At 33.3% G+C, this 14,655-nt stretch overlaps 1 protein-coding gene across 4 annotated transcripts in view; it reads left to right on the top strand.

The window, feature by feature from the left end:
- Window positions 1-14,655, top strand: part of GLS (glutaminase) — an 89,658-nt gene that overhangs the window by 30,526 nt on the left and 44,477 nt on the right. For 3 of the 4 annotated variants that reach the window (XM_050751706.1, XM_050751707.1, XM_050751709.1), the window contains exons 7-9: window positions 1,362-1,420; window positions 11,982-12,014; window positions 12,100-12,158. In XM_050751706.1, coding sequence (XP_050607663.1) covers window positions 1,362-1,420; window positions 11,982-12,014; window positions 12,100-12,158 — 151 coding nt within the window. The other variant, XM_050751710.1, reaches the window with a different exon arrangement.

Raw genomic sequence — 14,655 nt, 5'->3', positions numbered from 1 at the left:
AATTGCCAGATAAAAATTGTGTATATGGTGTACAACATAGTGATTTGAAATATATATGCATTGTGGAATGGATAAATCAAAGTAACATACATTACTTCATATATTTATTTGTAATTAGAAGACAAAGTATGCTTTCTTAACAATTTTCAATATGTAATTTTCAAGTACATATAATACTTGTTATTAACTACATCATGTTATAAAATAGATCTCTTGAACTTATTTCTCCTGTGTAACTGAAATTATGTATCCTTTGACCAACATCTGGCAATCCCTTCTCCCCCCTCCCCCACTTCTGGTAACCACCAGGTAGATAGATTAAGACATTGAGGTTTGCTTGTAAATAGATGTTTTCACTGTCCTCAACAGTTTCGTTTTTGGCGTTTGTGTAATGCAGTGAATGAGAATATAATCAGTTGAGTTTTTACATTCTTATTTATTATAAGAATTAGGAGAACTTTGGGAGGCCGAGACAGGCAGATCACGAGGTCAGGAGATCGAGACCATCCTGGCTAACACGGTGAAACCCCGTCTCTACTAAAAAAAAAAAATACAAAAAACTAGCCAGGCGAGGTGGCGGGCGCCTGTAGTCCCAGCTGCTCGGGAGGCTGAGGCAGGAGAACGGCGTAAACCCGGGAGGTGGAGCTTGCAGTGAGCTGAGATCCAGCCACTGCACTCCAGCCTGGGCAACAGAGCGAGACTCCGTCTCAAAAAAAAAAAAAAAAAAAAAAAAAAAGAGGAGAAGAAATAGGAATTTGGAAGAATGTAAAGTTTTAAGTAACTTTAAAATTATATAAGAAATACAAATATACCTCTATTGTCAGGAAATATAGAAAACCTAAAAATATCCCCTATAGGCTGTGCACGGTGGCTCATGCCTATAATCCCAGCACTTTGGGAGGCCAAGGCAGGAGGGTTGCTTGAGTCCTGGAGTTTAAGTCCCGCCTGGGCAACATAGGGAGATGCTGTCTCTGCGGAAAATAAAACATTAGCCAGGTGTGGTCTGTGCCTGTGGTCCCGGCTTCTTCGGAGTCTGAGGCTGGAGGATCACTTGAGCCTGGGAGGTCAAGGCTTCAGTGAGCCATGATTGTGCCACTGCACTTCAGCCTGGGTGATAGTCTGAAACTTTGGCTCTTAAAAAAAAAAATCCCTTATAATTTTATTGTTCTATGTAAATCACTTGTTTGTGTTTTTAAATCCTTCTGTGTATGTACTTGTATATAAAGATAAAAATAAAGCGCTTAGAAAAAAGCAAAATTGAGTTTACGTTAGCTGTGCTTTTTCCAAGGTTATTTTTAATATATAATATTACTCAAGTGCTTAAGTATTTGAAATAATGGTGTTGCTTTTATATTTTACAGATAAACCACATAATCCTATGGTAAATGCTGGAGCAATTGTTGTGACTTCACTAATAAAGGTAAAATGTTGATGTTGCATTTTAACCTAGTAAACTTTTTTTTTTTAATAGCTAAGGCATAAAGATGAATCTGGGATTATTTATGTAGAATTGTGAAAAATTTTCTCATAGTGTTAAGAAATTGTCTTATGGTATAGAGTTAGGATCTTTATTTCAAAATGAATGATGTAGTCATTTCAAGGCAAAATTAAAAACAGATGACTCATTGTAAATTCCAACAATTATTTACTCTTGACTTGAAGATCTGGAAAATATTTAAAGTCTGCTGAATAAAGGCATAGAGGCTTTTTTTTTTTTTTTTAAGTTTTGGTAATTTTCCTTTCATTTCCTTTTGAGTCTTCTAGAATAAACAGTTATAAGTAGAATTAAAGGCATTTTACTGCATATTTGTTATTAGTATATGTAGGAACAAATGTTCTAGTACTTAAGACAAACTACATTTACCCTCAGATTTTCTCAAGTCTTTGATACTCTCATGAGCTGAAATCACAATTTTTATTGGAACTTGTTTCATTTGGTTTTAATTAAAACAATTAAATAAGGCTTATTCCAATTAAGTTATATTTTCTTATGCTTTGAAATTTGCATTGTGAGGTTTTCTTTTGTTTGTTTGTTTGTTTGTTTTTAGTGTTTGGTTTGCCTTAATAATTGGAAGATCTAGTATTTGAAAATAAGTATTTGCAAATGGTTCTTGTGTAATAGATTTTTAAATCTATCACACGATTTTAGATGTTTCAGATTTTTAATTTCTAATTATAAATTTTATTTATATTTAAATAAATTTTATTTATGTTTGGAACATTTGTATACTTCTTTGGTAAATCTGTGCCTATCTATTCCAAGTTAGAGGAAAGCATAACTAGATGGCTTTGTAAATGCTTTACCGTGGATGAGGTACCCCGGTTACATGAAGGATATTTGAGTATAAATTATACCCTTGGCCCAGTTCACAACACTTCATCTAATTTGTATACTAGAAATCCTTTAAGAGTTTTATATCTGTGAGAAAAAGCTTTTAAAATAGAAGGCTAGTATCTTAAGAATCTATGTGTTTACTTGTTACTTCAAGGCAAATTCTTTGAAAGTATTGGCCCATTTGATTCTTATAACTCTAATGAAGTAGATGTTATAGGCAAGTGTTTTTAAAATGTAACTAATTGTAATAGGCTATGGAGAAAGCTGTCAGTTTGAGGTGAAAGAAACTTGACAATGTGATTATTTGCAAGGCACAGTCCCACCTTTAGGTAGCTTATTTCATAGTATGGGATATGCAAAAGTAAATGGATCCTTATAAGAAAATCAATAAATGCTGTGATGAGAGAAAAGCCTCATTAATAATTGCTTAGATTTGAACAAGTAACTTAAATTAGAAATAAGGAAAGTTACTATAATGCTTGATGAGAAAAACACCAAAATTGTTTCTTCCCAGAAAAATACCCACATACCATAATTTTATGTAAACTTCCAGGTGTTCACTACTATTGGAGGCTGATCCATGGATCCTAGTTTAAGAACTCTTAAACTGGAGAGAAATTAACATACACTACGTATAGTCTCAAAAAGGGGTTTATGTAAATAATTAATAGAAGACTTCCTTAACTGCACATAGTTAAAAATCTTTCATTTAATGATTCATGGGTTTAACAGACTACACCGAAATACTGCATGTGGGAGTTGCATATCTGGTTATGGTATCACACTATCATTTCATTAGTTTCACTTGCCATGTTTAGTCATGAGCCATAAACTATATATTGAGTTACATTTTAGTATGAGCGATTAGAAACAAAGTTAAAAGATGCGTACAACATAAGTGTGGTTCAGTGTTCAACAGTGCAAAAATTTAATTGAGTCATCTTGTACCTACAAATTTGATCAGTAGTTTTCATAAAAATTTAAATCTGTTGGCAAAGTTGGAAATGAGGCTTCAGGGTATGGTTTATATTTAAGGTCACTTTCTCCTGAGTTTTTGTTTTGTTTTTAGCATGTGTTTCTCAAGTGTTTTTTTTTAAGTGAAGTTCATAACAAATCTTGGAGAGGAAAGCCTGATGTAACCCTATGTAAAATTGAATGCCCCATAATGTGTAATATTTTTCTTAGGATCTTTTAGGGAAAGGATTAAATTCATATAAATATCTATAATGTGATCTCTACAAATTGTATGATCACTTTGTATTTATAAATTGGTATTGGTTTGAAATTTAGGTAATAAAACCATAGCCAAAAGGGCTTAAACATTGTCAAACGCAGTTCTCTTACTTTATATAACTGAGGAAACTGAGAATCTGGCAAGGTTGTAACAGCAGTAGAATTGGACTTGAACTAAATCTCCTGATACTCAATTTGCTGTTCATTACAATTCACTCCGCCATATTTAACCTAGGTGTTTGCTATTTCTCTTGATGACATCTTTAATTTTAATTAGCATAGTTATATTGTCCAAAATGCAGAAGTACTATTTTCTTAATTTGAACTAGTTCAAACGATAACAATTTATTGGTTTAAAAGTTGTATCTCTTTTGATAGCAAATGTTATGTAGTCATTCTTTGGACATTAGTCAGTAAAGAAACAGGCCCTTTTCCAAGGTGCTTGCATCTGAGTACCCAACGCCACGGATGCTTCACCATGGCTGCTAGAGGTGAATTCTGTTTTTAGCTCTTTTAATGGATGACCTTAAGACTATTTGTGATTTTTTTTTTTTCTTTCAAAATTCAAGAATTTATCATGGTGCCATTAAAATCATTTTCTTCATGTTACTCCCCCACCCCAAAATTAAGTAGAGTCTTTAGTAAGACTCTTGATTTCATAATTTTGTAGTGTTGATATTTTTTCCTTGTAGGATTGGTGGTGATCCTCAGGAAATGGGGGAAGAGGCAGAGCAAATGTTCAAAAGGATTAGCAGATTGTGGAAAAAAGGAGAATTTGGACAGAAGGAGCCTGTTGCATAAATTCTTAACTACTAAGCTTATAGGAAAACTACAATATTTAAAATTTTAAACAAAGCTATATAGGTAAATACCTTTTTAAAAACAAATGTAATTTTATACTTAAAATGCACATAATTTTTAAAATCGTAAGGGTACTGTACTTCCTCTCTTCTTCTCTGTGGTAGCTACTAACTTTAAAGGAATACTTTTTGTTGTAATCTGTTTTATTTGGGGTGGTGATAATGTGTGATTGCTTGATTAAAAGGAAAGAATAAAAATAAATTTGAAAGGAACATTTATTTTTATATGACATAGCAGTATCCTTACTTTGTTTTTTTTTTTTTTGTCTTTTCACTGGTAAAAATTTCACCTAGTTTTAGTTTAAAAGTTACGATCTGGTGATAACTTAAGGGTTAAGATAGGAAAATGAGGACAACATGCTGCAAAATAATTGCCACACAATGCTTTTTCATGTTAGAAATAGTAAAAGTTACACTATCTTCTATGTTTTTACTTCTTAGAGTTTTTTGTTTTTTGGTTTTTAGAGACAAGGTATCTCTCTGTTGCCCAGTCTAAGTGCAGTGATATAGTCATAGCCCACTGTAGCCTCAACCTCCTGTGCTCAAGTGATCCTGCCACCTCAGGCTCCAGAGTAGCTGAGACCACAGGCACATGCCACCATGCAGGGCTAATTCTTTTTTTTTTTTTGGAGACGGAGTCTCGCTCTGTTACCCAGGCTGGAGTGCAGTGGCCAGATCTCAGCTCACTGCAACCTCCACCTCCCGGGTTTATGCCATTCTCAGCAGGGCTAATTCTTTATAAAGATGGGGTCTTGCCATGTTCCCCAGGCTGGTCCCCAACTCCTGGCCTAACGTGATCCTCCCAGTTTGGCCTCCCGAAATGCTGGGATGACAGGCGTGAGGCATTCTACTTGGCATGCCTCATTCTAGTGGTAGTTTCCAGTTTTTGTCATTTAAAGAAGCTCAGTTTTCTTTTTAATCAAAAGTATTTTTGAATTTTAAAAATTAGGGTTTTTTTTTCTTTAAATAATTTGTAATCATACTCATTGAAAATCAAGACAAGCTTAGTTAATGTTTATGTAATGGTCAATTTGGTCATGTTAGCAATAGCCTGTTAGGTATGCTTGTAAGACATGGTTTGCTTATAAGAGTGGTTTGTGACTCTGAGAGTAATGCATAATGCCTTGGACTGGCAACATTCAGAAGACAGGATTATATTGGTTTATTTACTTCACGTTAATATCAGTTTATGCTTTAGTTTTTTGTTTTTTTTTTAAGTGAAAAGTAGAGCATTTATTGTCAACTAAAAATTGTTCTGTTAACTTTATTTTTAGGGTTAATCTATGAAAATACTAGATCTAGAAAAACATTCTTTTTTACCTGGAGTGTCTTATTTTTTATTTTACTAATACTCTTTAGCTTTAAACCATTTTCAATCATAAGATTAAATTAAGAATATTTCGTAAAATCATTTTTAGTTACCTCTTTTTGCCTCTTCCTTTGTGATGTCTAATTTTTAATTGGCTTGCACCTCCATACTTTATGAATGGAATCAAGTGCAATACTTACAAAATAACTCTGATTGATGCATTGACTTTAAATGAGCCATTTTAGTATTAAATTTATTGACAGATGTCCTTGTTAACAGTGTTTTTCACCTGTGTTGTAAAGTATAATACATGAATCAATTCATAAATATGTTATAAAAAACTGTATAAAAACACTGCAATATAGTTATATTAATTTTTTAATAGATAATGTTAAAACTCAGTGGTGCTTTATCAAATTTTCATTCATATAGTATTTTTCAAAGGAATGTAAATTCTGTAACTTGACAGGCATATTTACAGAAAAATTTGTATAGTTTTTTAGTATCAGGATCTGGTTACCCTTTTCAAACAACCCATATGGGTTTGTTTTTTTTAAATCATTTGGTGAGTGGATTAGAAATTTTGATAAGTATATTCCAATTTGGTTTATTTAAAAAATGTTTCTACTGTTTTTACTACAAATGATTATAACTTTTTAAAAAATAATACAGTATCTAATAATGCTCATACAGTGATCTTCCAACTGGGATAAACATATCTTTGGATTCCATACTTGGAATTCTTTCCAAGGAATACTGGGGAATTGATAGTTTTAAGATAAGTCAGTTTCAAAATCTGTTTCTATATGCACCTTTTAGAAAATTAATATGCCTTTAGTCCAGGTGTCCTCCTATTTTCCAAAAGAAAGACATAGTTCTCATGTCTTTCAAATTTTAGTACAGTGCACAGCTTCAGGTTGTAAAAACCTCAACCCACCAGCAAAAGAGGACATTTTGAAATATTAGAGTCAGTGTTGTTAAGGAAGGTGAACCATTGTAATGACTGGTAATAAGTCATGTTGTATACTAGGTTGTTTCTAGTTCTTTGGTTTCAACAAAATCGAAAGAGAATCTAAGTAAGTTGTCAGTAAATAAGAGCATTAGCATAATTTTTGAGGATAGAGTACTGTATGACTTTTGGCATGTAATGAGCTGGAGGCATTAACTGAGTAACACTGCTATAATAAAACTTTTAAAATTTCAGTGTACTTACCTATTATAAGCAAAGTTTCTCAATTCACACATCTGTAAAAATTAAAAATAGGAAGAGAATTAGTCGTGAGTTCATTCTAGCAATAGAAGATATCCACTGATACATGAACTAAAAATCAATGACTGTTTCAAATGGGAAAGAAAAATGCTCAAAAGGAAAATCTTGCAAATTAGTGTGGGAAATTATTAGCAAATAAATATTTTTCCTTTAATTTTTTATTGTGAAAAAATTCAAACATATATAAAATAGACGAGTATGACCAGCTCTCATATATGCATGCCCAGCTTTTATTTTTGTTAACATCTGTTTCTCCACCCAACTCACCCCACTACTCCATAATGATGAAGATAATGGGTTTTTATCATTTTTAGTTTTGATTTTGCATTGGGGGTGGTTTACTCTCTTTTGTATATATAGGCATGTGCTTTTCCTAAGAGCTTTGCAAATAAACTTTTTACTGTAACTTTTTCAGAATTAATGTGACATGTTAATGATTATTAGATCTCATCAATCCTTGGGGTACATGAAGTCTTTCCAAGAGATACACAAGCAGATATATTTTATTGACTTAAGTTAAATGCCATTTCCAGGGTAAATTATATGAACAAATAATAATCAAATGCCTTTACATTTAAATGGGGGAAGTTTTGGGGAGAAACATTCTTTAGTCAGTGCACTTATTCAATACAGGCATACCTCAGAGATATTGCAGATCACCTAACTAAAGTGAAGATTGCAAAAAAGCACGTCATACCAATTTTTTTGTTAACCAATGCATACAAAAGTTGTGTTTATACTATAATCTCGTAAGTGTGCAGTAGTGTTGCATCTAAGAAAAAATACTAGTGTGAATACCTTAAGTAAAAAATATTTTATAGGTAAGAAATGCTAAGGAGCATCTGAGCCTTCAGTGAGTTCTAATCTTTTTGCTGGTGGAAGGTCTTGCCTTGATGTTGATGATTACTGACTGGTAAGGGTGGTGGTTGCTGAAGATTGGGGTGGCTGTGGCAATTTCTTAAAATAAGACAGCAATAAAGTTGCCACATCAATTGACTCTTCCTTTGATGAAAGATTTCTCTGTAGCACGCAATGCTCTTTGACAGCATTTTATTCAGAGTAGAACTTCTTTCAAAATTGGAGTCAATCCTCCAAAACCCTGCCGCTGCTTTATGAACTAAGTTTATGGAATGTTCTCAATCCTTTGTTGTATTTCAGTGATATTCAGAGCATCTTTACCAGAGGTAGTTTTCATCTCAAGAAACCACTTTCTTAGTTCACCCATGAGAAGCAACTCCTCATCCGTTCAAGTTTTATCATGAGATTGCAGCAATTCAGTCCTATCTTCAGGCTCTACTTTCAATTCTAGTTCTCTTGATATTTCTATCACATGTGTAGTTACTTCCTCCGCTTGGACTCCTCAGTCATCCATGAGGATTGGAATCAACTTCATTTGAACTCCTGTTAATGTTGATATTTCGACCACCTATGATCATGAAAGTTCTTAATGACATTTAGAATGGTGAATCTTTTCCAGAAGATTTTCCATTTACTTTGCCCAGATCTATCAGACAAATCACTGTTATTGCAGCTATTGCCTTATGAACAGTGTTTCTTAAGGAGTAAGACTTGAAAGTTGAAATTACTCCCTGATCCTGCAGAATGGATGTTTGTTAGCAGGCATGAAAACAACATTATGCTCCTTGTACATCTCTATCAGAACTCTTTGGTGACCAGGTGTGTTGTTAGTGAACAGTAATATTTTGAAAGAAATGTTTCGTTTTGTTTTTTTTCTGGCTGGTCATGGCGGCTCACCCCTGTAATCTCAGCACTTTGGGAGGTTGAGGTAAGAGGATTGCTTGAGCCAAGGAGTTCAAGACCAGTCTGCTCGGTATAGTGAGACTCCCATCTCTATTAAAAAACAAAATCTTTTTTTGAGCCGTAGGTTTCAACAGTGGGCTTAAAATATTCAGTAAACAATGTTGTAAACCGATGTGGTCCAATCCAGGCTTTGTTATAAGCCCAGGCAGGGTAGATTTAGCTTAATTCTTAAGGACTCTAGGATTTTTGGAATGATGAATGAGCATTGGCTTCAACTTAAGGTTACAAGCTGCCTTGGCCCGTAACAAGTCAGGCTGTCCTCTGAAACCAGACATTAACTTCTCCTCTTTGGCTATGAAAGTCGTAGATGTCATCTTTCAATGAAAGGCTGTTTCATCTACATTTAAAATCTGTTGTTAGTGTAGTCACCTTCATCACTGAAGTTAGGTAGATCTTCTGGATAACTTGCTGCACCTTGTGCATCAGCCCTTGCTGTTGTTTCACCTTGTTCTTTTATGTTATGGAGACGGCTTCTTTCCTTAAACCTCATGAATCAACCTCTGCTAGCTGCAAACCCATTTCTGCAGCTTCCTCACTTCTCTCAGCCTTTATAGAATTGAAGAGAGTTAGAGCTTCGTTCTGAATTAGGCCTTGGCCTAAGGGATATTGTAGCTAGTTTGATTTTTTTTTTTTTTAATCTAGGCCACACAAACTTTCTCCATGTTACCGATTATGCTGTTTTGCTTTCCATCATTCGTGTGTTGACTGAAGTAGCATTTTTAATTTCCTTGAAGAACTTCAAGAAATGCAAAGGAAACTTTGCATTTACAACTTGGCTAACTGTTTGGTGCAAGAGGCTCAACTTTTGGTCTGTTTTGACTTTCAACATGCCTTTCTTACTAAGCTTAATAATCATTCTGGCTTTTTAAAAGTGAGAGTTGTACAACTCTTCCTTTCACTTGAACGTTTAGAGGCCATAGTAGGGTTATTAATTGGCCTGTTTTCAGTATTGTTGAGTCTCGGAATAGGTGGTCCCAAGAAGAGGGAGAGAGATGGGAATGGACAATCAGTGAAGCAGTCAGAACATATACAACATTTATAGGTTAAGTTTACCATTTTACATGGACATGGCTTGTGGCACCCCAAAACAAGTGTAATAGTAAGCAAAAATGACTGATCACAGATACCCATAAGACATGTAATAATAATTATCAAAATGTGACACAGAGACGTAAAATGAGCACATACTGTTGGAAAAATGGTACCAGTAGATTTACTTGATGCAGAGTTATCACAAACCTTCAATTTCTTAAAAAATGCGTATCTGTGAAACACAACGAAGTGAAGCTCAATAAAATGAGGTATGCCTGTATTTTGTTTTGCTCTATTTACATAATCTGTCTAGAGAATGTTGAGTACCCAAAATGTTATACTGTATAATGCTAGACATTGGTAAATACCAGTTGTTTCTTAAAAACAACGTAAGAGCAAAACTAATTGTGCTTTAATTTAGTAAGTCACAAAATAGACCAATTATGTTACCATAGTCTAAAGTTGAGTGGTTTTTATTTTTGTATGTTAAACATGACAGCCCAATGAAGACAACTTGTAAGAGTTTCGTAGGGTACAGTTTAGGTCACAGAATGAAAGTTCAACATAACGTGTTTATTTTACATTGATTGTTTAACCAGTAATTATCCATATGACATCGCAATGCAAATGCTGACATCCGTTTCCAAAAGAGTTGTTTTTTTGTGCTTTTTCTAAGGTTACAAAGGTTTTTGTGGTTTAAATGTTGTTACATATTTTACAGCATTAGGATCTATGGAATATTTTGACAACTGCAACAGTTCAATGAAGTTGGTAATTTCTTCTTTTAATTATTTTTCATTGAACAGCTTTGGAGTTACATTTCTACATTTTGATTTCTGGTATATAATATAAGGAAAGAAAAAATTATGTCAAAGGATACTTTAGAGAAAATACACAGCTAGTGATTACAATATGGCTGTAACTGAATTATCCTTAATCTTGTTGAAGTTTTGTTAATGCCTAATTTTGATGAAATAGTATGGTGGTCCTTCTAGCTACTGATTGTATAAATGTGATTGCACGTCTTTCTTAAATAAGTTGATTTGTAGGTTTTCACATATTGTCAGCCACACTCTAATCCTCTTGTAAAGAATGAACCTGGCTTTATTCAATTAAATAATTCTCTGGTACAGGTTTTCCTCCCATAATATTTTAAAGTATAATGTTTTGGATTTTTTTGAGGGTAAAGTAAAAAAAGAATGTGTTTTAAAAACTTTAGTTGTCAAATTATTTTATTTTAAGCCTATTTTAGAAATTAGAGATGTATTGTTTCTTTTGGGTGCATATCACCAATTAATACGTTTGATTTCAGATCTACAACTTACTGCTTTGTAAACTTCGCCGAGGTAAAATGAAACCATTTGGCTACTTGAACTGATCTACGTTACATAGGTTTTTCCTATTGACATTTGCAATAGATAACATGTCAGAAATGAAAGTGATGAAACAATACATCTTCCATACTCTGAATTGGCATAATGCTAAATACAATAGAAGCTAATTTTTTAGACTGTGAAATATAATTTTTTTTAGTTCAAATATTATTATAACAAGTGAGAGCTATTAGGAATAGAGCTTTCTCTACAGTAGTAAAATGTAACCAGAATGTTTGCATATACTGGAATTATAAAAGATTAGTTTTGCAGCATAACTCATTTTTCTAACTCTAATATTAAAGGATTTAATAAAATACAAATAGATTTTTCTTAATTGAAATATTTTATATATACTTAATTCTTTTCGAAGGGTGAAACTTTATTTTAAGTTTTTTAAAATATGAGATTAAATAACACATTTTAGCAAAATTATGTACTGTCATAAAAGATAAGGGAATTTCATGGTAACTTGTAGTTAAATTTCTGTAACTTTGGGTTGGGTAAAGATATACTTAAAATAAAGCATTCCCTTTGTAATTCTGATGCATTCTCAACAACATATGGGTATTAAATAACATGTAAAAGAGTTTATATAAATGTTAAATTACTTTAGAACTATTTCTTAGATTTAAAAATACTAATGCAGTATATTATAATGGTAGCTGTTTGAAATTTTGATATTAGCTTGAAACTTAACTGTGGTGGTACCTATATTAACATATTTATGTCTCTTATTTTTTTGCAGCAAGGAGTAAATAATGCTGAAAAATTTGACTATGTAAGTGCAACATGTAATTCACTTTTCATGCCACATTTTCTATATATTTGTTTTTTGATTACTAATTCCTAATTTTGGTTTATAGGTCATGCAGTTTTTGAATAAGATGGCTGGTAATGAATATGTTGGATTCAGTAATGCGACGTGAGTGTTTTAAATGCTGTTTTGTTACGTAAAAACACACACTGTATTTAGAATTGATCTGCTCTCTTTTCATTAGAGGGAAATGAATGATTTCTAAATTACCTGACAGAAACACTTAAAAATACTTTAAATAGTTTTGACAAATTTCTTATAGGTAATCATACAATCAGAAGAGACCCCAAGTTTATGTCAAATTACTGGTGCTTATTCAGTTTTATCTTTGCTTATAATACCTGTTTTACCTCTCTTCTATTTCTGTTCCAGGCTATCTGGATTTTTACCCCAATTTTTTATTTTAAAATTTGTCAGTCTATAGAAAAGTTGAAAAAATAAATCTTTTACTTATATTTTACTTATATTTTCTAATATTTTGTCTTACTTGCTTTTTCTCAACCTCTGTCTCTTTAGATAGATAAAAATATGTATGTATACCTCTGCATACAAATATGTAAATATGTATGTACATAGATTTTTTTCCCCTAAACCATTTCAGATTAAGTTGTAGACATCATGATACCTCACCCTTGAATAAGAAAGCACATACAGTCTAAGAATAAGGACATTCTCATGTATAACCACAATATCATTAACACATGTAAGAATATTAATGTTAATTTTAAAATATCATGACATTAATCAATATGTAAATGTCCCCATCTCTTCCCCAAGTGTCTTTTACAACTTTTATTATTATTTTTTAGATTCAGGAACAAATCAAGGTTCTTACATTGTATTTATTACGATGTCTGTTTTGTCTGTTTACTTAGAACAGTTCTGTGCTCTAGATCTTTGCTTTTAAATATTTTTATATGGGCTTTTATTTATTTATTTATTTTTTGAGACAGAGTCTTGCTTTGTCGCCCAGGCTGGAGTGCAGTGTCGTGGTCTCGGTTCACTGCAAGCTCTGCCTCCTGGGTTCACATGTTCTGCCTTGGCCTCCCGAGTAGCTGGGACTACAGATGCCCGCCTCTACGCCCAGCTAATTTTTTTATATTTTTAGTAGAGACGGGGTTTCACCATGTGAACCAGGATGGTCTCAATCTCCTGACCTTGTGATCCGCCCGTCTCAGCCTCCCAAAGTACTACGATTACAGGCATGAGCCACCGCGCCCAGCCATGGGCTTTTATTTTTAAAGAGTGCACGCTGCTTGTTTTATAGACCAGGGGTTGCTGACTTTTTCTTTGAAGGACCAGACAGTAAATAATTTATGTTTGTGGACCATACGGTCTGTGTCGTAACTTCTCAGTTCTGCTGTTTAGTAGAAAAGCAGCCATAGACAATACGAGGCTGTGTTCTAAAAAACTTTATAAAAACAGGCAGCAGGCCATATGGTGGATGTTTCCCATTTTGTATTTGTCTGATTGGTTCCTTGTCATTAGAAACATTATTCTGTTAAACATTATTGTAATATTATTATGTTTTAGCATGTATACTACTATTTTATTCTTATTTTGCACTTCCTGCTTTGCATTTCAGGGGTAAGCATTTTAAGGTTGCATGCCTTCCCAACATTAATTCATCAGCTTAAGTGTCTTTTCCAGGAAGTATTCCATGAATCTCAGCTTGCCTCTTTTCTGTGCTCTCCTATTACCATATTTTATCAAACTTATTACATGTCTCTCTGCCCCATAATCACCATTAGAATCTGCCCTCCTTAAGACCTAGATGGAATGTTGTGTCTTCCAGTTCATTTCTGTATGCATGTTATCTGGCAGATAATAGGCACTTGAGATAGTGTTGAAGAACTGTGTCAGTCACTTTGATAATTGCTGACTAGTTAGTCATTTATCTAAACTATGTTGATTTTTTTTAAAAGTATGGCAAATTGATAAGAGTTTGAAATGTTAAAATGTACAATTAGAAGGGGCTGTCCACCTCAGTGATATAAAGAACATTACCCACAGTTCCTCTAATATCAGCAGCCCTTTTAGACTTGTAGGGTAATTCTCAAATATAATGCACATTAAATCTGTCTAAATCAAAACTCATTCTCTTTCTTTCCAAACTGCTCTTTGCTCTACAGATAGATCCCTATGTCAGTTAATATTATCATGCTCTCAGGCTATGTTAGAAATTCAGGCTTTGTATCAGTCTTTACTCAGTCTCTCCTTTTCTTCATCAGGTTGGAAGATTATCCAACTACTTGCATGTTTGATCATACCTCTCCTTCCATTCCTATCACAGCTGCCTAAATTCAGGCTTTTGTAGCTCTCATTACAGTATTCTTTTAATAGTTCAGTCATCGCTTCTTTTTCCCCTTTTTCAAATTGATGTCAGTTATCTTTCTAAAATGTAGATCTGATTAGGTAACTTGTTTGAAAGCCCTCAGGCTTTTATTTTGTGGGTAGTAAGGAGCTATTACATTATTCGACATCTATTGATTTTGATAATTTTGTCCCAGTCTCCTTCGTTTGCTTGATGTTTTCCCACTCTTCTCCATGTGTGTTTCCTGGTTACATCAGAATATTTGCCATTCTTCAGTGGAGCCGTATCCAT

This window comes from Macaca thibetana, chromosome 12, assembly GCF_024542745.1.
Source record: "Macaca thibetana thibetana isolate TM-01 chromosome 12, ASM2454274v1, whole genome shotgun sequence".
Classification (NCBI taxonomy): domain Eukaryota; kingdom Metazoa; phylum Chordata; class Mammalia; order Primates; family Cercopithecidae; genus Macaca; species Macaca thibetana.
The sequence above is the reverse complement of the archived record's forward strand: the minus strand, read 5'-3'. Positions and strand labels throughout refer to the sequence as shown.